This window comes from Sceloporus occidentalis, unplaced genomic scaffold (genome assembly GCF_023333645.1).
Source record: "Sceloporus occidentalis isolate IW3139 unplaced genomic scaffold, rSceOcc1.0.p SCAF_53, whole genome shotgun sequence".
In the NCBI taxonomy this organism is placed as follows: domain Eukaryota; kingdom Metazoa; phylum Chordata; class Lepidosauria; order Squamata; family Phrynosomatidae; genus Sceloporus; species Sceloporus occidentalis.
Window position 1 is genome coordinate 2,416,209 of NW_028317033.1, and position 25,458 is coordinate 2,441,666.

Here is a 25,458-nt window from a genome sequence, read left to right on the forward strand (position 1 = left end):
CAATAGCACACGAGTCCCAACAATATAGTATAAGCCTAAAAAGCATGTACTAAAATGTCAAAAAACAATATATTAATCAGCCACTTATGGGGTAGAAACAGGGGTATACACAGTATCGGGGGGATAGCAGGTAGCTTGACCATTAATTGAAACGCACGGCCCTTTTCTTGTTTTCCAGCGCACTGTGAACAGAGAGGAGCTTTTGAAGCAGGCAGAATCCGTGATGCAAGATCTGGGGAGTTCTCGGGCCATGTTGGAGATCCAGTATGAGAATGAAGTGAGTCGTTCTTGCGTTTCTCCGTGGAATTACTACCTCTGTATAAAGTGCCGTATAATTACCTTTCACTCTTATCTCAGGTTGGAACAGGGCTCGGGCCCACTTTGGAGTTTTATGCACTTGTATCTCAGGAATTACAAAGAGCCGACCTTGGCTTGTGGCGAGGTGAAGAAGTAACACTTCCCAATCCAAAAGGTACACGTCATTTCTGGGACAGTAGGAATTGTCCACGTTATCCTCTTAATAAAATGTTCAAATATATTGGCTGATTACTGTATATTGGCTATTTCCCCCAGATAAGCAGTGATTTACATTATTCTGTGTGGAATGTTGTACATAGAAGGTAGCTATGGATAAAAAACAGGGTTTTGTGCATTCAGCACATGGGTTAGTTGTGTAAATGTAGCATTAATTTTACTTCTTTTATATTCCATCTTTTATTACTGCTATTAATAAACTATACAGTACACAGAGCTGCTCTCAACAGGCTTTTTACTTCTTGCCTACATAGCCAGGTTTTGCAAATGAATCCATTTGTATTGTGGTCATTTCTATGGGTTTTTTCCCCCTTACAGGAAATCAAGAAGGGACCAAGTACATTCACAGTCTGCAAGGTCTGTTCGCTCTTCCTTTTGGTAGGACGGCAAAGCCAGCACATATTGCTAAAGTCAAGATGAAGTTCCGATTCCTTGGCAAATTGATGGCCAAAGCAATCATGGACTTTAGACTGGTGAGACCACAACTTGATGTGCATTCATTCCACCATGTTGCTTTTCTATGTATTTGTTTCCAGAAACAAAGATACCCAGTTAGCCGGTTAACCTGTAAATGACCAGTGTCGCACTTTCTACATTTTACTGTTCAGTATGCTAAATATGTATATATGATGTTTACTAGTTTAAAAAAAAAAAGGAACTTTGTCAATACCATGACATACTTCCACCCCTTTCATGTGTGTGCGTGTGTGTGGGGGGGGGTGCATGGACAGTGTCTGGTCTTTCACTGAATCTTGGATTCTGTTGAAGCAGAACTCAGACTTCTGCTTCAGCACGTTGTAGCAACATTGGGAGCTGAGATTGAGCTCTGTGCTGTAAGAGCAAAGATCTTGATGGATTCTACTGAATCCCTACTGATCTTCCCAACTGGCCCAAAAAAAAAAACCACCATTATCCTGCAAAAGCACAATCTTGTTGGTAAATTGGGGCTGATTCACTGATTCTGGGATGCTTGGGAATTATGCCAGTGGAGATACCATTCTCTCCCCATTGCCTCCAAATGTGTGCGTCTGTGGTATGTTTTTAACTAGAGGATTTGTCCCGCTAGCTGGGGCCAGGGTTTTCGGTCCCGGTTGTTCATTGTATGGTTATTACCGCAGGTGGACATTCCTCTTGGGCTCCCGTTCTACAAGTGGATGTTACGGCAGGAAGCCTCCCTGGCTTCTCATGACCTGGTAAACATTGATCCCGTTGTTGCCAAGTCTGTATATCACCTGGAAGATATAGTGAGACAGAAAAAGATGCTGGAGCACGATAAAGCACTGGTAAGCATATGAAGGGACGGTTTATATGGGCGTTGGATCTCTGCGCATTCTGTCCTCGGAAGGGTTTATCGGACACGGATCACGTGATGTTTTTAATAACCATATTAACTTTTCACAGACCAAAGAAAGTCTGCAGTTTGCACTTGAGAGTCTGAATATGAATGGCTGCTCGATTGAAGACCTAGGATTAGACTTCACGCTGCCTGGATTCCCTAACATTGAGCTGAAGAAAGGAGGGAAGGATGTTCCTGTGACCATTCACAATCTGGAGGAGTATGTGCGGGTAAGAAACGGGCATCTACCTGATAATGTTGCGCATTTGGGGTAGACTGTTGCTGCTGGATCAGATACGTGGCAGGCAGGTTATTAGAATGGTTGGTAGTGCGTGGACGGCGCTCATGAAGATGGAGCTTTTCATTATAAATACAACCTGTCTGGCAAAAGGACCTTTTGTTATGGGCATTTAAGTCGCTTCTCAAATGAATACTGGAACTATTTGAAAGGTAGAGAAGGTAGAAGGTTTGAGCATTGGTTTGTATCCTTCTCAGCACAAGAATGATACAAACACATTGTAGATTTCTACAATGTGAATTGGTATCAATATTTTAAAACTTTGCTGTATGGAAACTGGCTTTCTAATGAGCACTGTGTGTGGAGTTGATGGATAAAACTGTGCAGTCCACAAAACCTGCTGCCGAGTTGAAATGCTTTGGTTAATTTTCATGATGTACTAATTCCCAATGAATGCATCTGTCTTGCAGCTTGTAATATACTGGGCGCTGATTGAAGGGGTTTCCAGACAGTTTGACTCTTTCAGAGATGGCTTTGAATCCGTCTTCCCACTTAATCACCTTCAGTATTTCTATCCAGAAGAGGTTTGTTCCATTATTTTAGTTACATACATCTACATCTTTACATACGCAATATAAAAATACGCCATGTAACAGTGACGGGAGAGGTGTAGACCCCGCAGCGTGTGCTGTATGCATTATATTGAACTATTAACATAGCCAAGAGTTTATATGCGAAAGGAGAGGCAACATACTGTGCACACTGTTACATTATTATATACAGTTTATTCCTTGGATTACTCCTTCATTTGCAGACTGGTCCGAGTGTTCATAGCTATCTGCTGAATGGAGGCCATCGGTACAATGCCTCCGGATAAGATACACGTTGTTTCACACATTTATCTTTCCCTGCCCATCCCAAAGTTATTTGCAAACGCGTTCATTTGTACAGATAGTCCTATGTGTTTGTGGAGGTCCCATCCAGCTAAAGATATGTTTTTGTAATGCAGTTGGATCAGCTCTTGTGTGGCAGTAAAGCTGATCCTTGGGATGTAAAGACTCTGATGGAGTGCTGCAGACCAGACCATGGATACACGCATGACAGGTTTGTATGGTTATAACAAATAATGGACAGGAATATGAAGGAAATCGGTCCCATCTGCCCTTCAGTCCATAGTTCGTAGAGCTTTTAAAAAGGTGTTGTGCTCGATTATAAGACACCCCCAACATTTGAATAATTAATAATTCTATTTGCCTATGTAAATAGAGTATGTGTTTGCCTTAGACCCGGCCTATGTGTAACACTTTTATACCTGTTTGGTAGAAGCTGCATGTATGTACTGTAGTTTTAATCAAATGCTTTAATGCAGGCAGTTTAAATGTGAGATTTGTGTTTCAAGCTAAACCTAAAATGGCTATTCCATACTATATTTTATAGTTTGTTTTGTAAACCTGTAAAACTGCATTTCTTAGCAAGTAACAATCGTTATACATACGTGACTTTCCTTGCTCAAACACACTGAGGCCGTTCTTTACGGCAATATTTGTGAAGTTGGTTCCTCCTTAGGCTTAGTCATTGTCGCAATATTTTTAAAAACATGTTTGTGAAAGTAGTAATTAACAGTGTGTGTGTGTGTGTGTGTGTGTGTGTGTGTGTATATATGTATAATGTGTGTGTGTGTGTGTGTGTGTGTGTATAAATATAATATATATATAAAGTTTATTTAGATGGTAACCTGTGCTCTTCTCCCTTTGCAGCCGCGCCGTGAAGTTTCTCTTTGAGATCCTCAGCAGTTTTGACAGTGAGCAGCAAAGGCTGTTCTTGCAGTTTGTCACCGGCAGCCCCAGACTTCCAGTAGGAGGTGAGATCTTTACTCCTCTACTCATCATGAAACTTTTACCGAAACGCAGTTTGATTCATCACAAAAAATATTTAGTAGGAATTTCAGGTTAGGTCAGGTTGTGGAGGATTTATTTGTTCCCTTCTTGAACAGTTGTAATTAGTGCTTGGTGAGCGTGGGCTTAACTCGTTGAGTCATTAGAACCATCGCAGGTAAGTGAAAGCCCAGTGAACGGCCCTCTCCAGCTCGTAGCATCCGTTTTATCAGGGTTTTGCTCTAGAGATTTGGGTACCATTCCTGTCTGTCAGTGACTGCCAAGCGCACTCTCCTCCCAGATGTATTCTGCACCATGAGTTTATTATAACACTCGGTAATACCACGAGGATATTGCTGGGTTGCCATGACAAGGGACATTAGCAGCTGAGATCCTGCTGCCATGTCTTAAAACCGCTACTGTGTTCTGCTGCTAAATATATCACTTGCTGTACACTGATGTAGAACATTTATAGCGGTTCGTATGCCTTTAGCATATTGACATCATATGGGTAACATATTAAACATCATAGCAACCGCTGGACTTTTGGTGCATTCAGTTTGCTGCTGTGGTTTTAACGATGGTTTTAAAACATTATACCTGAACTGCTTTATGTATTTTCCCTACTATGGAAGGACATTATCAACTTTTCATACGATAACCGCATCGGTTCTCTTTCAATCAAAAGAAAATAACCATTTTTTGTAATATTATCTCGTTTCAAAGCAGGAAACATTGTCGCTCTTACAAGAATACTTTAGCCCACAATGTAATTAAATATATTGTATGGTGTTGGTTAGACAATCTTATTGCTCGACTGGGCCAAGGGAGGCCTCAATTGTATTCATGTAATCAAATGGTCTTACCAAATTATACCCCTTTCATTTGACGTTTTTACGTTTACTTATGTTTTTTAAACATTTCCACCAAAACGTAGGTTTCCGAAGCCTGAACCCTCCGCTGACGATAGTCCGCAAGACTTTTGAATCCACCGAAAACCCGGACGAATTCCTCCCCTCCGTTATGACCTGCGTCAACTACCTAAAACTGCCAGACTATTCTAGCATTGACATTATGCGTGAGAAACTGTTAATAGCCGCACGCGAAGGACAGCAGTCATTCCACCTATCCTGATCCTGAGGAGTTTACCACAAAGCCCACCTGAACGATTAACAAATCATGATTTCTTTTCTTAATGTATCACCAGAGTCGAGGCAGCGTGTTACGCCTTATTGTAGAGAAACCCAATGCAGATTTCAAACACAAAAAGACAAACACAGATCCAATAAAACAGCCCTTGGACATCTCACAGCGATCAGGCTTGGAAGATTTGTGGCGCAAGTTGGTTTAGACATTATTTTTTTTTTCTTCTTTTTGCTTAAATTATCCTTTATTTGAAGAGTGGAATTTTAAAATGCTTTGCAGTGTGAATACAAATGAGGAGTATGTAAAACAAAAAAAAAATTAAAACGGGGGAAAAAGGAACGTGTTGGAGCTTTAATTGACATGCAATTAAAAACAAAAAAAAAATTCACTATGTATCCATTTAGTTAATATATGCAGGTCACCTACCTCTGCCACCTGTCCCCTATCCAGGTACAGTTTTGGTTCAGAAATGGAGACTCGCAAAAAAAAAAAAACTTTGGGGGGGAAAAAGTTACAAAGTTACGCATATTTCTCCTGTGCATCACTGTTTCTAACCCTGATTTCTAACATGCGTGTGCAGTCTGATAACGCGCCCCTCATACTTAGTTTGTTTTAGGAGTCGGAGGGCAGATCACAGGCCGCTGTTTCCAACTGAACAGCCAATCGTGGCGTTGGAATCGGCAAAACTGTAGAGGCCCTGTTGGTTGATTGTTTATAATGGCCTTTTTACACATCCTTAAAACTGTTTACACAGTATATAAAGCGCTGAGTGATGTTTGTTTCTTCTTCTCTTTGATTTAATATTGTAAAAGAAAAAAAAAACGGCTGGACTGTATTTATCCCAATACAGCCACAGCATTTCAAGTTATTGTACATTTTAAATCCTATTCAGATACAGTTTAATTCTCTGTTTAAAGTAATTTCTTTCCTCTTCAGTTTTTTTATATATATAATTTTTCTGGTTGTAGTTTGGGGGGAGTAAAGAGTTGGAGATGTTTTGACACATGAAAGCAGCTGTTCTACATGTTCTGTTCTATGTGCTGATTTCTCAGATCTGCAATAATCTACTTCATCAGGTTCATGTTTTTACCTGAATATAAATAAAACCGAAAAAGTTTGCTTCATGTGCGTTTCGTTTTTTTTCCCCAGGATAGTTGATGGATGATTTTGTAAAATTGTTGGAAATATTGCACATCATTATTGGCTGTTGAGATGAAATCGATTTTATCAGACATGGCATAATTCAGAAATGGATAGGAAAAAACCATCAATAGCGCGTAACCAACGTGTTGTCTGGGCAGAGGATGGACAGACATGGGATGCAGAGTAGGGGTATACGTTCTAAATGTTTCAGTAGTTTCGGTTAAATGCTCTGTAGATCATTGCATTTAATATTCAATATTACAAACTATATTCCAAACTGCTGTGTCATAACAGTGCTAAAATTCATTCTACCCTCCTGTTAATAAGTAAAATCGTGTGTATAAACTTAACCCATTCACGACCATGGGCATAGGGGACACATCACAAAAAAATTGAGCATTGTTACATTTAATGATTTCAATGTCCGAACATACGTCACAGACAGCTCTAGGGTGTCCTTGACGCAGGAAGGACTTGTGGGTTGTGTAGAATGATCAGTTAGTGCGGGTATGCTGCAGCCCTTATGACGGAGGGATTCCCATAGGATTCCCCTGATGTGCATCAGTGAGATCACAGAGCTTCCCCTGTGTTAAGAGATCCTTGGGGTCATAAAGGACCCCAAAAGGATCTATTCATTATGCATTGCACGGGGCTCTCAAAGCCTTTGAAATAATCATTGCAGCCAGCATGAGTGAAACATTGAATAGTGAGGGATAAAAGTGAATATTGAGGGATAAAGGATGGGAATACATGAAGGTTTTGGTAAAGCTGGCAAATCCCTTCCCCAATAACTTGCTTTTGCTATCATTTGAAACTACATTCCAGCCTCCCTTAAAGAAATGGCAAATACAGGGACCAGGGGCAAGCCTGGCTAAATGGCCCAGTATTAGATCCGACAAAATATATCACATGGCTGTTTTTGAGTTACAAGAACAATCAATGTTTTCTGAAAGTGATACTTTGGGCATTTATCTAAGCTGCATCCATATAAATCTACCTTCTGTGCCTATTAAAAAGGGATAATGCATTAAAAGCTGTCAAATGGCAAACAATTGTGAATGCCAGCTGCATATTGGAATAGATATTATTATATGGTCTTCTAATAACATGCTAGATACTGTATATCATTTTGCCTTACTGATTGTCTGTTTTAACACATCCCAAGATCTGATCCCAAGTAGAACTCCATGCAAATCCCTGATCGTTTTGGAGTATATGCCCTTATGAGGTCCACTAACTGGGTTAAATACATGGGTGTTATATATAACACCCTATGTCTTCAGATCATTAATTACATGCCCTGTGCGTATTCCACTCATATGAAATTCAGCTAATTTCTTACTTTATGCGGTTTGTATTGGCTTAGAACAGATTATGGGTGAAGAGAAGACTCCTAATACAGAATGCATCATGCTTTGTATTAGTTATGAAATTCAGTCTAGGTTTATAAGTCTAGGTATACGAGTTATTTGGTAGAGAGATGCAAACAATTGTTTTATCGCAATTTAGGCTGTAAATCATGAGCTTACTAAGCATATTGACAAACTATTCATGGAGTAGTAACAAACAAAAATAGGGGACTTCCCCTTTGAAATCATTTAGGACAGTTAGTGTTGGAATGTGGACACCTGACATCACCTCTATATGAGCTTGCTGGACATTCCATTTGAAAAACCACATGGGGTTGACCCCCTTCCTTGGTGCATTTGTGAGGTCAGGCACTGATGTTGGAGAACAAGGCATGGATTGCAATCAGCGTTTCTAACTCATCCTGAAGGTGTTCACTGGGCTGAGGACAGGGCTCTGTTTGAACCACTTCAGTTTATCCACACTAAATTCATCAAACCATGTCTTCTTCGGCCTTGCTTTGTGCACTGGTGCACGGTCATGCTGGAATAGAAAAGGGCCTTCCCCAAACTGTTCCCGCAAACATGTCTAAAATGTACTTCTGTGTTGTAGCATCAACATTACCCTCCACTGGAACTAAAGGGCCTAACCAAAACCCTGAACGTTATCCCTCCTCCACCTTCCGGGAAGTAGCATTCTTCTGGCATCTGCCAATCCCAGATTTGTCCATTAGGCTTCTAGATAGTGAGGCATAATTTATCACTCCGGACAACATGTTCCCGCTGTTCCAGAGTCCAGTAGCGGTGTGCAGCTGCTTGGTCATGGGAACCCATTTCATGAAGCTCTCGATGTACAGTGCTTTTGCTGATGTTGCCTCTGCTTTGGAAAGCTGTAGTATGCTACAGTGGACAAGCATTTTTTTTTTAGGTGCCATCCTATGATAGTGCTATGTTTAAAGTTACTGAGCTCTTCGGTACGACCCATTCTACTGTGTTGGTCTATGGAGAGGGCTGCCTATGTGCTTGGTTGTATGCACCTGTTAGCAATGGGTATAGCCGAAACACCTAAACTCAATAATTAGGGGGGTGTCTACATCCTTTTGGTCATACAGTGTACCTGGCTTGAGGTAGTGGAAATGGACACTAGTCCACTCTCTGGAGATAGTGGCAAAATGGGTGATTGGAACCACTCTCACAGGTTGTAGGAGCGGGCAGGTTAGCTGAGGATGCAGGACACACTCCTAGGCAAAAGGAGCAGACTGAAGGCACAGGACACACAGCTAGAAGGATTTCTACAGGGTATCTGAGGGCACAGGGACACACAAACCAAGAAAGGGTCAGAGCTGAGTATAAACAGTCCAAAACACCACAAGCCACAGTCAAGCTAACCAAAAAACAGATGGCTTGTCCAAGAGGATTTAAGGCAGGTCAGATAGGGAGGTTTTCAGGAAAATGTGTGGAAAGACAGGGCCGAGGAAAACTAGGCAAGGGACAATAGAAACAAAACTGCTAACTAGTAAATACCACAAACGAGTGTCCTTAAAAAAGAGAGCTCAGTTTAAATAACCAGGGAAGTAGTACTGTGCGTGGAACAAGTATGCGGTTGGTACTCTGGCACCTGCAACGCAGGTAGGTAGTTTTCGTAACAGGGGATGGCCATCCTACCAGTGTATGATACTTTGGGAGGGATGATAAGGGAGGAAGGGAACCTGTGCATATGTATAGTTAAGAAAACTGCATTTGCCTCTTAAAGCCCAGAGCAAGCCCAGTCCTTGAAGCCATGGTCCCACAGGGTTTTTTCCTCTCCTGAGTATTGAAGGATGGTTCTTTATGAATCCAGAAGCAGACCTTGTTTTGGTTGTCTTTATACATTATCAACAAAAAAACTACCATACAATAGCCTGATCCATAGATTTAATGTATCATGATTTTACTGGCAAAATAATTTTATAATAAAATAAAGTTAACATGCACTTCTGAATTACCTGGCCTAATATTGTGTCATAAGCAAAACCTGTGACATGGCTCTCAATGCAGGTGGGAGATAATTTATAAATAAATTAAAAAGAAGACCCAGGACAGACCCCTGAGGCACTCCACTTAATACCTTCGTACAGTCTTAGAAATATCCATTCACAACAACCCTCTGCATTCTATCTTTTAGCCAATTTTTGACCCAAATTCAGACATTTGCCCCTAAGCCTATTTCTGTTAATTTGTAGAGTAAGCTTTTATGTGGGACCATATCAAATGCCTTAGCAAAGTCCCGTTAAATCACATTTACAGCCAACCCCGGGTCTATAGTTTTACTAACTTCTTCATAGAATGCTAATAGGTTGGTTTCACAAGACCAGTCTTTCACAAATCCGTGTTGGCTTCTAGTAATTGGATTATGGATAAAGATATGATCTTGAATGTATACCTTTAGCAACCCTTCAAATAATTTCCCCACTACCGATGTTAAGCTTACTGGCTGGTAATTGCCCGGTTGAGATTTTGATCCCTTTTAAAATATGGGCACAACATCTGCCTTGCACCAATCTAGTGGAACTATGCCTGAACTGAAAGAATCCCTAAAGATCAGTAATAATGGTTGGGCCAGAATTAGGCTTAGCTCCTTAGGTACCCTTGGGTGTATACCATCCGGCCCAGGGGCCTTGTCTACCTTAACAGTATTTAATTGCTTCAGCACTTTTTCATGTGTCACCCAACCCCATATTAGCTGTAATGGTTCCTTAAAATGAGCCAGCAGGGGCTCCGTCATTGGTTCTTCCTTGGTATAAACAAAAGAAAAAATGTATTTATCAAATCTATCCTGGGCTTTATTTAGCCAGCTGTACACAATACATGCACGGTCATCTAAACTGCACCGAGAGAAGCAGAAACTAATCCATGTTTAGGTCTTCCCATTTCTCTTGGATTTTTTTGCTTTATTTTCAGTATCTACTTTGTACTACGTTTCCAAATACCTCTTTTTAAACCTAGACCTTTGCTTGTTGTTGCCCCCTTTTTTGGTTGTAAATAACACAAACACACTCACAGGCACTGATGTTGGACAAGAAGGCTTGGCTCACAATCTCAGTTCCAGTTCATCCTTTATTATCTGAAACAGGAAACTTGGGTATTAATATCTTTTTTTATATAGCACCAACAATCTACGCAGCGCTTAATACGATACATATATTCAAGGCGTATGACAAGATGAGAATTGACAGACTAAGACAAACCGATTCCTTTAGCGGAGAGCCCTACTCACAAGCTTGGTGAGGAAAGAGAGAAAGCTGACACCTTAAATACATTTTCCCCAACATGGAGATCCAAAACATCTGAACTGTTGGTGTGCCTTGAAGATCGGACCACTGCAACAGCACGTAGCACGAGGATTTGAGATGGAGAGCGCTCCATAGTATACACAGCAGGGAAGGGTACCTAGATCATTTTGCAGACTTCCCTTCCATTACGTGGCAGTAGGGGGAATCCATATTCCACATTTTTTTTGTGTGCAGATGGCTGCAGCCCCTCTTACCGCTTTTAAGGGGCCTCTTCTTGCGCATCTGGCATCAGGTCACCCCCTTTATTTTTGAGCGCTGTGTCCAAGGCCAGGGAGCTTCTTACCAACCCGTGCCTAGCACTAGTAAAGCAGGCGTACAGAGGGCAAGGTCCCTTAATCACCACAGACCACGTTTCAGGCACCAGCGCGCTTCAATATCCAGCCAGTTTCTTTGTCACTGGCAAAGTATTTGAGCTTACTGCCCAGGGGGCTGAGGATGGGATACTGTGCTCGGGATTCTTCACATTGGTTTCATTCTCACTTAACATCTTTCTCTAGTTCTCATAGTTTCATTTCTGTTAAGTCAAGCCGGTAAAGCAGAAGGTCCTTGGCTTTTGCTGCGACTTTCCTCACACCCGGAGCTGGCTACAGATGGGTATAGCAGTGTATGTTAATTTAGGCTCTTTAGTAGCTGTTCCGGTTCGCAAAGTAAAATTTAGCTCCTCCTGGTGATAAAAGGGTTAAAACTCACTATCTGCACTAGACCGGAAATAGTGATAAAAATATCCACCCTTAATACCATCCACAATTAACTATACTGATATAACTAATATAATGCTGCCACCACCAAGACAATGTATAAATTGAATATATAATTAGCCTTGGTACCCCAAGCTAATTAGACTAAAAACCCACACATAGTATTTTAACACAAAAATTAGGTGATTTCAAATTACCAATAAAATGGTCTCATCAGGTAACGTGAGTCTTTACCAAAGGCAGAACTTAATAAAGGAATATTTATTATGAACAAAAAATAGGCACAGTGCATACAAAAAGCAGATGATAAACAGATTATTTACACCAAACAGATAAAATAAAAAGGAGAAATTACAGAAAACCTAACTACTCACTTGAATGGTAAAGTAACAGTTTTTCTGTCCGTAGGGCTCCGGCAAGGAAAGATGGAAATTTACGCAAAATTAGATCTTGGCCCCTAGTAAGCACAATGACCAATTTCCTCTCATTAACTTTATACCTTTTCCAGTTCATCTTGAGTTTCCAAGCCGGCTCAGAGGTAGTATAAGCGGAGGGAAGGTGTACCTATAGGAACCATAACTCGTTTTCATTTTATCGCCCCTCCTGTGCTCGACACAGCAATAATTCATGCATTTTTTAATTTCTTGTAAATTATGAAGTCCATAGATCTGTCACACTTGCTACTTATGACTGAATATCACAGACTTCACAATTTCTTCCAAACAGTTTAAGTTAGACTAGCCATATTTGTATTCTTTTCGTAGGGTGCGCTTTCCCCGTTCTAGATATGCACAAAATGAGGTATGATTATGAATCTATGGGTTATTATTGATGTATGGGTTGGATATAGGGCTGCAACAACTAATCGATAAAATCGATAATAATCGATAATGAAAATCGTTGCCAACGAATTTAATTATCGATTAGTTGAATCGATTTTTATCGATTATTAAATGAGGGTTTTTTCAGAGCAAACGCTCTGAAAAATACTCCTCATTATATAATCCGTTTCAGTGACTCACAGCAGCAGCTCCTACTTACCAGTCCCTCCCTGTAATCACTGTGACAACTGGCCCCGCCCCCTTCCTTCTCCCAGAAGGCCAGAACCACATGGCTGTGACACTCATCTAACTGTAAGTATAAAATTAATATTTGGGCTACTGAAAGTTAGGGGAGGTGTGAGTTAATTTAGGGGCAGTTATGGTTAATGGGGTGTTTAGGGTTAATTTAGGGGCAGTTATGGTTAATGGGGTGTTTAGGGTAAATTTAGGGACAGTTATGGTTAATAGGGTGTTTAGGGTTAATTTAGGGGCAGCTATGGTTAATGGTGTGTTTAGGGTTAATTTAGGAGCAGCTGTGGTTAATGGGATGTTTGGGGTTAATTTGAGGCAGTTTTGGTTAATGGTATGTTTAGGGTTAATTTAGGGGCTGTTGTGGTGGATGGGGTCTTTAGGGTTAATTTAGGGGATGTTGTGGTTGATGGGGTCTTTAGGGTTAATTTAGGGGCAGTTATGGTTAATGGGGTGTTTAGGGTTAATTTAATGATGAGGACTGAGGGTTAATTTTATTAATTTATTAAAGTTAACTTAAGGTGCAGTTAGAGATAAAGGGGGGCAAACTAAGGGGAATCTAAATCCTGGGGGCAGTGAAGATTAACCCAGTACTTATTTATAAAAGTATGGTCTGTGACTCTATGAGGGGACTATGAGATATCTGGAGTGACATATCTGGGGGTATAAGGCATATAGGGTATATAAGGCATATGTGGGGAGGGCAGTGTGGCATGTCTGGGGAGGACAGAGTGGTGTATCAGGGTGTATAAGGCAGATCTGGGGCCACAGTGGCATATCTGGGGGTAGAGTGGAGGGGCGTATCTGGGGGTAGAGTGGAGTGGCATATGTGGGGAGGGCAGTGTGGCATGTTTGGGGAGGATGGAGTGGTGTATCAGGGTATAAGGTGTATCAGGCACAGTGGCATATGTGGGAGGCAGAGTGGAGTGACATATGTGGGAGGCAGCGTGGAGTGGCATATGTGGGAGGCAGAGTGGAGTGGCATATGTGGGAGGCAGCGTGGAGTGGCATATGTGGGAGGCAGAGTGGAATGGTATATGTGGGGGGCATAGTGAAATTGGCCATACCATCTCTACCGGGTAGCAAGTCCATGTATGCACTACACAAGTTGGCATGACAGAAGGGGTGGAGGGTCAGCCTGTCAGTGCTCAGACCATACGCCGCACACTGCGTCAAATTGGTTTGCATGGCTGTCATCCCAGAAGGAAGCCTCTTCTAAAGATGATGCACAAGAAGGGCTGCAAAGACAAGCGGACTAAGGATATGGATTACTGGAATCATGTCCTGTGGTGCGATGAGACCAAGATAAACTTATTTGGTTCAGATGGTGTCAAGCGTGTGTGGCGGCAACCAGGTGAGGAGCACAAAGACAAGTGTGTCTTGCCTACAGTCAAGCATGGTGGTGGGAATGTCATGGTCTGGGCCTGCATGAGTGCTGCCGGCTCTAGGGCGCTACAGTCCATTGAGGGAACCATGAATGCCAACATGTACTGTGACATACTGAAGCAGAGCTTGATCCCCTCCCTTCGGAGACTGGGCCGCAGGGCAGTATTCCAACATAACGACCCCAAACACACCTTCAAGACGACCACTGCCTTGCTAAAGAAGCTGAGGGTAAAGGTGATGGGCTGGCCAAGCATCTCTCCAGACCTCAACCCTATTGAGCATCTGTGGGGCATTGGGGCATCCTCAAACGGAAGGTGGAGGGGCGCAAGGTCTCTAACATCCACCAGCTCCGTGATGTCGACATGGGAGGAGTGGAAGAGGAATCCAGTGGCAATCTTAGTTAGTTATCTTGTTAAATGCTTTGTTTACAGAGATGAGGAGCCATTTACTGCATTGCTTCTAATAAGCATTAGTGATTTATGTCAATCTCGGCTGGATTGAAGTAGAGGCGAGCATGATAATGCTTTAATAATAATACTGAGGGTCGTGTCTATAAACGCGTATTCTGGGTCAACTTCAAAATCACCATGGAAACCAAATTAATTTTCCAGCTAATTGCCCTAATCTAGAACTTTGCATCAGAACCCCTCTTTATAAACATGGCCTAAGAAAAGCCGAGTCAATCGTGCAGGATCCCGGACCCTCATGTAGAGCCGACCCTGTGGTGCAAGAGCCCCAATAATCCAGCAGTCGGGCCTCTGACCGTCAGGGGCAGAAAGACACCCAAAGCAGACGCTCGCCACCAGCCCCGTTACTCTTCACCCCGCTCACCTGTTATTATTTATCACCCCCTCCACCACCATCCCGCACAAACCCCGCAACTCTCCTTCCCGACACCTCTCTCTGCCCTTCACCTACCCCTCTAGCTACCAGTACGTCCTCCCCTCTCTCTCTCCTCCCACTTGTCAGTCACGGGGTTGTTATGGTAACGGGAGCTGGCGAGTTGCAGATCGGTGATCGCAGTATCCAGAGCCGGGAACGCCGGGACATCGCGAACCAAATCAGCGGCTGCAGCCCCAGGATCTGAGCTTTTGTGGTTATTTAGCGGTACCGGGCATTGCAGATCACTGAGCGGGGACTACCTACCATCTCCTGCAGGGCATCCTCATGCCTCCCCCGGGCTCTCCCGATTCTCTCTCCGGTTTCATCCTCCTTCTCTTTCTTCCTGCTCTCGTTATATCTGCGGATGGCAACGGGGAGCCCTGCGGTGCCGAGCCGTGCGACATCGGAGGGGCCCAGGTACTGCCCTGTACACCTGCCCTGTAATGCGTGCATACTATATAGCCCTGTGTAATGGATACATAATGTATATGTGCAACCAGGCACTGTCTGTCTCGTCTGTGTATCTGTCTATGTATCGATCTATCTATATATGTATATAGTATATGTGGGCACAATACCTCTTGTACCTCCGTATATACCTGTCTATAGGTGCGTCATCACCCATGTGCTTAAAGCAGCGGTTTATTTCGGGGTATCTCCCTGTATAGATCTATATGTGCGCCGTGCTGTGTGTTCTGTACACGTGTATGTCTGCACATCATGCGTATGTAATCGCTTGCATAGTAACCTGTATGTGAATTTTGTATCAGGATAACGATGGCGGATACAGGATTTCAAGGAGCGTGTAAGAAAGTTCCCCTGTCCAGTGTCAGTGGCCTGCAGCGTTACCTTGCAGTGGTCTGCAGTGATGTGCATTCTGCCATCATGTGTTCCACGTATGATACTGGGATACCGGGGAACTTAGTGATGTCATTAGTGGTTTTTAAACCTCTCGAGTCTGTTGTCTCCCCCCAGATGTGCGAGGAAGGTATATACGGTGTATATACATTATTAAAGCCCCTGATTTTAAACCATACTCCACCGTCCCTCCCGCTGCTGGAAGTCGTTCCATTACCGTATGCTTAGCATGGCCGATGTGACAGAGATCCTAATGAGGCTAGCCTCGAGCTAATCTTTATGCCATGTGGGACAATGCACCCTCCTCTCCACCACGGGCTCACAGCAGAACATAGAATAACGCCTAATCCTAGCTGCGTGTACCCCTAACACAGTATGATGTTACCCTACCGGAGCTGCAGATACCCTACAGGTCTGCCCCACGAACGCATGCCCCAGATACAGGTTACCCTCGCATTCCTGCGACGGGGAGTCTGGACCATTGACGGCCGTCTATAAATAGATGTAGATGTATTATCTGCTATAAGGAGACCCTTTGTTCATAAAATGCCAAGATGCTGCATAGCGATAGGTTTCCAGCGCAGGTCAGCGCAGGTTCTCCTGGGAGCTTACATTTAGGGAGTGGGTACTTAAATGTCACAATATGGCCACCATTTGTATTTTGTAAATCAATGGAACATTCAGTCTCAAAAAAGGTTGTGGTGTTGTCTTTATATCACTGTATTAGCAAATGCTGTAAACAAAGGTCTAGTTATCAACGCTAACAACACTAAATAACAGTGAACAGTCCACAAAATAATGATATAACAATAAACAGACACGTTTACTGTTGTTCCCTACTTGTAACAATATATCTCGTCCATCCCGTTGATGCTGTTTCCTACAGCCCTTCCTCGAGGAAGTCTTGGCTTGAGTAACATCACCCAAGCTGGTAACATTATAACTAGCATCAAACATTCATCAGGCTACGGGTGGCAAGGTGTATCTAGTTCTCGTTGCATATAGTTAAGCCTGACAAATCCTAGGAGCCATCTTGCCTTCACTAATTAAAATGTCACCGCTGGCACCTAACATTTCTAGGCTATTTTCTGCTGATCAGAAGGTGTATATTCCTGGCAACTAGGAAAATCAAGCTAGCTTCTTACATGTAATCTCTGGCTTCTAAAGTTTACATAGATTATCGCATACCTTAAGGTGGTGCTATCTGTTGGATTGGAGCAACGGACTTTAAATGTGCTTCTAAAGTCCTAATCAAGATGCTGTCCATTGTACAACACAACTGTGGAGGACTTTTCCAGATGGAGAGCTCTTCTATAACATGGGATGAAGCCATCTTTTGCAGACCAGTGCGGTCTTCTTCTGTCCCAATCAAGGAAATGTGATTGTGGAGTACAAAGGAATTTTAAAATTTGGTGCGCTAGGAAATGATTAAATATTTGTAAACCCACATTAATTCTGCATTGGAGGCCTATAGAAAAAACAAGCTTCATTGAGAGCCCTTGTTGTTAACGTCCCTCCGCAAAACATGGGATTTATACCTCTTAAAGGAACAGTCTAGCCCCCAAGTTGTATTTTTATTTAGTGCATGTTGGAGTCCATTTTGCTTGTATGCTAGCAAATCGTCAGTGCTCAGATATTATACATGATTGAGAAATTAGATAAATTTCAATGATGCCAAATTAGGGGCAAATCGCAGTCTTGGGCAATCAGGCCCCTTATGTCCCGCTGCCCGGTGGACCGTTTACAGCGTCCATAGACTGCATTAGAAGGCGCTGCGCTCCTTTAAAACACCGAGTGCTGGGTTATGACATCATATGCCTTTTAATGCGGTGCAGATGCCAACGAAGGTGGGGGCATCTGCTAGCGCTCCCCTAGGTACAAAAGGTAAATATGCTGCCAATGATAGCCCAGATGTCATTGTCTAGTATGGGAGATGTACTGAGCATCCGCAAGGAGCCCATTGCAGTATGTGCTCTGTTTTCAAGCGAGGAAGTAGGGAAGGAGTTAAATGTGAGAGAGAAGAATACTTGCACCTATTTGCACATAAAATGGACTCCAATATACATAAAACATTAAAATATGACTAGAGCTCTCCTTTAAAGCCATAGCACAGGTCAGAAATACAGTTGTAATACGTTTTCATTGCATATAAGAAAATCGCACAGAAGTCATTCTAGACGCACGTAATACTTCACAGAATCCAAAATTAATTTCGATTGTATAGTTCCGTTAACTCCGTGAGGATACTCTGTTGTTAATTGAGGCTAGTAAAACATGGCAGGATCTAAGTGAACCTAATCATCGAGATATGTATATATATATATATATTATATACGTATATAGGTGATGACAGCAGAAGCAGTTGGCCCATCTTGTCTGCTCTTACACATTGTTTTATGTACAGATAATTAAGACGCAGAGGAGTTTTTGTCATAGCTCTTGTTCCCTGCCCGTCTCCCTGACTTTTCTACTTGTTCCATCATGTCTTCTGTCTGCCTGCTTCTTATGCTACATTTTGCCTGCCTGCTCCTTACGCTACATTCTGCCCTCTCATGCCAGCTTCTTAATGCTCCATCTTGCCCCTTCTCCCTTTCCCTTTAACACCCTATTTCCCTCTTCCCTTCTCTTTATGCTCCCTCCTATCTCCTTGCTCTTCTTGTTCTCATGCCACATCCTACAGTTTACCACCGGCCCTTCCTTAAGTGATGACTCCACTACTTCCTCCCACCACTGGCGCGGCTGAGTTATATCTTATATTGATCTTCCCTAGACATCTGTCATCCGTTCCCCTCTGTCTTGTCCTTGAACAATAATAACGCCGTTTACATTTTGTATCTATGCCCTGATTCAATTGTGCACAGACGCCATTTGAAAGCCTCAAATACAGGACGAGGTACAGTTGGTATTTTGGAAACTGGAAGGTCGTGGTCCTCAGATCCGAGGTGTTTGTGACGGTTACTCTAGAGATATGAGAGATTGCTGCCTTACCACTGTGTAGTACACGTGTAAAGCCGTGATTATACCCTGTCTTCTCCACAAACCCCTGTGAGGCACAGTAACAAGCACTTGTTGGCTGCTTAGATGTTGTTGATTTGATTTCAGGTTTGATTTATCAAGAGCCAACAACAGCAGCTGAGTCAGAAACCTAAACAAAGCACCTGCTACTGCGCACGCCGAGAGAGCGCTTCCCAAACAAGAGACAGTCACTGGCCATTTCTGTCTTTGGCCCTTTTTGTGGCTCCATTTTCTGCTCCCCATTACATACACCAAGCTCCACTTCTCTTAACCCCTTATTGCCTAGTTTCCCTCTAATAACACTTTATTCTCCAATGTAACATTGTATCATAAAGCTTTTTTCGTTGCATCATGACCCTCAATTCCCTCCTCTTCGTCTCCCTATTCCTGTACTTTCTCTCGGTTTTTATTGTGTAGCCGGATTATTCAAGTGTACAGCTATTGTAAGGATCAGCTCCCATCATTCTCAGTCAGGCAAGTAATTGACGCAGAACAATGCAAGTTGTGGGTCTGCAGCACCGAGAAGACTGCTATTTATCATACCATCACGAATAGAATACTTATGTACTGTCAGTTAACCCTAAAGTCATTAACCATATTCTCGCTGCAGGCCTTGCATCTCTGAGGCTGCTGGCAGGGTGTACAATTTAGATCCACAAAGGTTAATTCCTTCTTTTCTTCTTTCTTTCGTTTTTTTTAAAAGAGTAATTGCATACGGCTTATTTTTAATTGCAATCTAATGGAAGTGCCAATTTAACTAAACACCAGTTTGCACATCTTGCTGGAATAAATGTTTTTGGGTTGTATCTGATTAGTTGTGACATTCCACGGTGTGAAGAGGTATAATTTTCCACCTGTTTTGTGAAAATCTCTCAGATGATACAAAGAAGATTATTTTTAGCACAAAGAGTGTTAAGACGCTCCATGAATGCTGCTCTGCATGCAATTTAAGGTTCTTGTTCTGTGAAAAATCTATAAATGGCTTCTGCCCATTTATTCATTTTAACAAAATGTGTTTGAAAAAAAAATATACCCAGTATTTCTAATATTTACTAAACATCCCTTTCTATAATGCAGTTTTTTTAAAAGAATAGTGCTTTCCGGCGTCTCGCTGGTGATTTCTGTATGAAACACACTGCAGTCTGCTCGGACGGCACTAGCCCATTAACCAAAGAGAAAACCCTGGGCAGCCGACCCCCTTTGAAGTCCATTTAAATCGCATTTGCATTTTGAATGCACTGAAAAACAAATCATCTTCAGAAACATATGAAAATGTTGTACATAATCTTAAAATGATCCGTTGAAATGATTTTGGATGTACAATTAGTGTCTCCTATTGAATAATTACTTGTACAGGGTTTTTTCTTCCAAAATAAGTGTAATTAAATGCCCCTTTGTACCAAAAAAGCAATAAGGATAACACATCTGTAGCTAAAATCTAATAAGAATGTGGAATTGTACATTGAAAGCATGGTGAATGGCGTGACCCTTTATATGGAGCTGATTTCCCCCAGAGAATGAAATGTTCGGATGAACGCAGGCAGTGGGTCCGTGCAGTGTTCGTTTCACTGTATTTCCACACTGTCAGCAATTCACCGCTGTTCCTTTCTGTATAAGCACAATGTATGTGGTTTTTTTTGTAAAAATAGCATCATTAGCATCTCATCTATAAATAAAAGCTCATTCCAAGCTTCTGGCAGCTGAGGTTTTTAGTTCTGTCAGGTGATCGAATGTTTGAAAATACATTTCTCAAGGATGTGAACGCCAAGGAATAGCTGCTTTCTGGATTCCTGCTTTGTTCCATTGTACTGCTTGTGAGTCAAGAAGCCGAAACCTCAATGCCCCCCCACTGAAACAGAATTATTATGACGTGCTGACATTAAAGAGACATATTTTTTAAGGGGTGAGGGAAGAAAACTGTCTTTGGTCGCGGTGGTGTTAAACGCCATTCAACTAATTTCTCAGGGTTTTTTTTCTTTACATGAGACCGCATCTTCTCTGGGCATTCTTCGCATTTGTTGAGATTATACGCTAATGTTTGAGGATTTAATCCGGCTATGACAGTCAGCATGCCATTGGCACATTAACCTGGGGCAGGGCTAATGTTAATGGCACATCACAAGCCAGGTGGTTGAGCCAGACCCCAGACCTGACTTACCAGACTTGCCAGCGAACACATGGAGGGCCTTTTGTATGTCCATGAGAATGAAGACAGAAAATGTGAAATGTGAAAAGAAGCTTTAGTAGACTTGTTCTTCAACCCATGGCAAGCCAACCCAAGCCAGGCGTTAGACCTTACCAGTTCATCTGGCTATAGGGTGGATATTTTTTATTTATCTTCATTTCACCGCATTAATTATTGGCTATAAGGTGTATATTTTTTTATTCCTTTTCATTTCCCTGCATTTATTATTTCTTAGTTTTTTCTTCCTTATTATACGGTATAACATATCGCTGTGATGCCTTGATGTGCACCTTCTAATAACTGGTCCCAGTCACTGGATTTCAATGGCCCCAGGAAATGCCTTTCTCTGCAGCTATTTAATAAAATGCTTGGTCCCAGTTAATGAAGCAGGAAAGTGTAATTCTTCCTAAAGATAAATCCAATAAGGGAATTTTACTTTCTTTCCTCTGTAGCCTCCAACACTGGAACCTATATTTGTAATTAGATCTAAAAGACTTTTAGTCAAGTCCATGCAAGGAATAGGTTCCATTTACATTACAGGTACAGTGCTGTGAAAAAAGTATTTGCCCCCTCTCAATTTCTTCTTTTTTGCAAATTTCTTATAGTTAAACCTTTCAGAACATCAAACTAATTTAATATTCAACAACAATATGTTAACAACACGAGTTAACAAAAATGCAGTTTTTAATTGCAAGACGGAAACCGTTGCTGAGTATGACCAAAATAAGAACACAATGGCTCGTCTCACATTTGCCAAAAACATCTCAATGACCCCAAGACGTTTGGGATAATATTCTGCAGACTACTGAGTCAAAAAGTGGAACCATTTGGAAGACATGGGTCCCGTGACATCTGGCGTGAAGCTAACAGCATTTCACAATAACATCATACCAACAGCGCTGGTGGTGTGATGGTCTGGGGCAGCATTAGGACCAGTGAGTCTTGCCTTATTTGATGGACCATGAATTCTGTCTCTCTACAAGAAAATCCAGAAGGAGAATGTTTGGCCATCAACTCAAGCGCAGTTGGGTTATGCAGCAGAGAAATGATCTGAAGCACACATGCAAGTCTACCTCTGAATGGCTCAAAAGAAACAGAATGGTTCTAAGTCCCGATTAAGTTGGACGATCTGAAACATTTAAATGTAACAAATAAGAAAACAGAAAAATCAGGAAGGGGTAAATACCTTTTTGCAGCGCTATAAATCTGTATAAATATATTCAAGCACTTTTTGTCTGTGTTTATGTGTTCATTTTAAGTGATTAATGTGGTCCTATAGTTGAAGCAGTGTCGTGATGGCCCTGGTATCGTATTAATATTACTTAGACCACTAGGGCTTGTTTAATTAGTATTTGGCTTCACAATGTATATTTCCATTTTTGTACATTCTTGTGCAATGGCCTACAACTAAGAGTTTTTTTGTATGTTTTTAGAAGTTGGTAATTATCTCAGTGACATATCTAGCCCGGTATCTGAGTGAAGGACGCAGTGCTCTTCGTAGAGTAAAAGTAAACAAAATCTACACATTGAGTGTGTGCCAGTGTGATTAGAGTAACAGAGGCAAAGAATGCTTGGGTGAAAACTACAACATGTTTTTGTCCTCAAGGAGAATAAATCATTGTAGAATAATTGGCTGGGCAATATGTTTGAAACAGATACTGATGCATACCTCCCGGCTGTCCAAATTTGCATAGGACAGTCTTGATTTTGCTGCTGTCCTGCTTTTTGGGATGGGGTAGAACTTACCAAGACTGCTGGATTTGGGATCTGTGGTCCAGATCTCATGGGCAGAATTGTGCACATGTGCAGCACTGCCAGTAATGCTCTACATCTCATGCTCAGTCCACAGCATACTAAATGGCTGGGGGCAGAGCCTGACAGGGTAACTTTGTCAAGGGGTAACTTTTCACCTATACATTGTGCCAGCCATCATTATACCTGACCATCACAGCTAGATGGGATTTTGGACATCCCATTCCAAACCCATGGGCATTAATATGGAGTTGGCTGCCCTTTGCGGCTGTTACAGCGTCATTCTTCTGTGAAGGCTTTCCACAAGATCTTGGAGTGTATCTAGGATATTGTGCCCATTCACCCAATAGAGTGTTTGTGAAGTTATGTTCTGATGTTAAAAAGAAGCCCTGGCTCCCAGTCGGTGTTCCAATTTATCCTAAAGGTGTTTAGGGGAGTTAAGGTGAGGCTTCTGTGCTCATCAAACCATGTCTATATGGACCTTGCACTGTGTGCTTATATGTGGTCTAGCGTTGCTACTCCTAGACTCTTCCACTTTACAATAAAAGCACTTGCAGATCTAGCAGGGCAGAAATTTCATAAACTGACTTGTGGTAATGGTTGGATCCTATGACAGTGCCATGTTTAAAGTCACTGAGCTTTTCACTACGTCCCCAATGTTTGTCTATGGGGGGGGCTGCCTATGTGCTTGATTTTATACACCTATTAGCAATGGTTGTGGCTGAAACGCCTAAATTCAATATTTAGGAGGGGCGTCCACATACTTTTGGTCATATATTGTATTTAGTGCTTTTTCCGTCAAAGATGTCCTACGCTGTCCTCAAAAGAATTGACTTCCGCAACAGAGGACAACACAGAACATCCTTTGTGCTTAGGATCACCACTCCTGTGTCTAAATAGACCTCACTGTGCGCATGCCCAGAAAGCATTCCCACTGATTTCGGTGGAAGTGCTTTACTGACAGTGATTGGCTGCTTTGAGCTTTTTATATGCCCCTATAAATATTATTTAACCCTTTTCAGCACAAAACCATGCTGTTAAAAACATCCCCCATAGTTTTGTACTCATTTATCTTGGATCCCTTATGGGACCTTGGATCTTATGGATCCCCGTTTTACCCAGAATTCCATTCTTATGATGTTTACATTTTAGGTTTCTTCAGTATCTCCCCCTTCCTTGATGTTGTTGATCTCTGGGTATACATTGCTGTAAGAACCATTACTGAAACGTGTGTCTCTTTTTAGCATATCTGTCACCTCACATTTTCTCAAGATATCTAGCAGTCATTTTCTTCTGTTAATTTGGAGAGACATTCAACCCTGTAGAGCATGTCCATCCAGAAGATGTGTTTCTTTCTACTAGTTTGTAAAACAGTTGGTGCTTGGCAGAAAAAAAATATAGCATCTCCAAACAGCAGTCCCCAAGTGAGCATCCTAATTGACTGCTGTATATCTCAGACACACATACTGTACAGCGTTCACAATAATTAGGCAGCTTGCTCATTTTCATACCAGTTTGTAATACAGCAGACAGCCTCCAGACCTCCATAAATTGAGTGGACGAGACAAAAGCCGCAAGCAGCAAAGTAATCAGCTTATGAAACATTTAAATCTCTCAAAAAATGTATTATGCTGCAAAGAGGGATTTTCCAAATACTGTGTTTTTAAACCTGACATATGAGGTCAAGATCTTCTAATGCTGTTATACTGACAGGAATATTAACAGTTTTCTCATGGCAGTGCATCTATCCATATGTTTTATAACAGATTAAAAGAAAGAATAGCCATTTAGCTATAAACTTGGTACATAATTTATTCCATAATATAAAAACAAAAAATTCTTCCTTGATTATGAGCGATTTACCTTTTTCCATGTAGTATGCTTCATTTTATATGTTAGTTTAGTATGGTTTCTCCATATCTATCTATCTATCTATCTATCTATCTATCTATCTATCTATCTATCTATCTATCTATCTATCTATCCACACTCACTGGCCACTTTATTAGGTACACCTGTTCAATTGCTTGTTAACACAAATACCTAATCAGCCAATCACATGGCAGCAATTTAATGCATTAAGGCATGTGGGCGTGGTCAAGACAACTTGCTGAAGGTCAAACCGAGAATCAGAATGGAGAAGAAAGGGGATTTAAGTGACTTTGAACGTTGCATGGTTGTTGGTGCCAGACGGGCTGGTCTGAGTATTTCAGAAACTGCTGATCTACTGGGATTTTCAGGCACAACCATCTCTGGGGTTTACAGAGAATAGTCAGAAAAAGAGAAAACATCCAGTGAGCAGCAGTTGTGTGACGAAAATGCCTTGTTGATGTCAGAGGTCAGAGGAGAATAGGCAGACTGGTTCAAGATGAGAGAAAGGCAACAGTAACTCAAATAACCACTCTTTAGAACCAAGGTATGCAGAATACCATCTCTGAATGCACAACACGTTGAACCTTGAAGCAGATGGGCTACAGCAGCGGAAGATCACACCGGGTGCCACTCCTGTCAGCTAAGAACAGGAAACTGAGGCTACAATTCGCACAGGCTCACCAACATTGGACAATGGAAGAATGATGTGCGTGTTTCATCAGTACTTACATTTAAAGAGTACACAGGCTCCCTGCTCTGCCACTCTTCCTGTATTGAAGTGTTTATTTAAA

The 25,458-nt window shown here is 41.9% G+C and overlaps 2 protein-coding genes across 10 annotated transcripts in view; both read left to right on the plus strand.

The window, feature by feature from the left end:
• Positions 1-5,116, plus strand: part of LOC149288198 (E3 ubiquitin-protein ligase TRIP12) — a 34,137-nt gene extending 29,021 nt beyond the window's left edge. For all 9 annotated transcript variants that reach the window (XM_089492093.1, XM_089492094.1, XM_089492095.1 and 6 more), the window contains 9 exons: positions 179-277; positions 358-472; positions 853-1,007; positions 1,653-1,817; positions 1,936-2,100; positions 2,579-2,692; positions 3,118-3,212; positions 3,866-3,969; positions 4,920-5,116. In XM_089492093.1, the coding sequence (XP_089348219.1) occupies positions 179-277; positions 358-472; positions 853-1,007; positions 1,653-1,817; positions 1,936-2,100; positions 2,579-2,692; positions 3,118-3,212; positions 3,866-3,969; positions 4,920-5,116 (1,209 nt within the window). The remainder of the gene's footprint in view (positions 1-178; positions 278-357; positions 473-852; positions 1,008-1,652; positions 1,818-1,935; positions 2,101-2,578; positions 2,693-3,117; positions 3,213-3,865; positions 3,970-4,919) is intronic.
• Positions 5,117-15,270: 10,154 nt separating this feature from the next.
• LOC149288199 (delta and Notch-like epidermal growth factor-related receptor) overlaps positions 15,271-25,458 on the plus strand; it is a 61,794-nt gene continuing 51,606 nt past the window's right edge. Inside the window, exon 1 of the mRNA XM_089492081.1 lies at positions 15,271-15,402. Coding sequence (XP_089348207.1) covers positions 15,271-15,402 — 132 coding nt within the window. The remainder of the gene's footprint in view (positions 15,403-25,458) is intronic.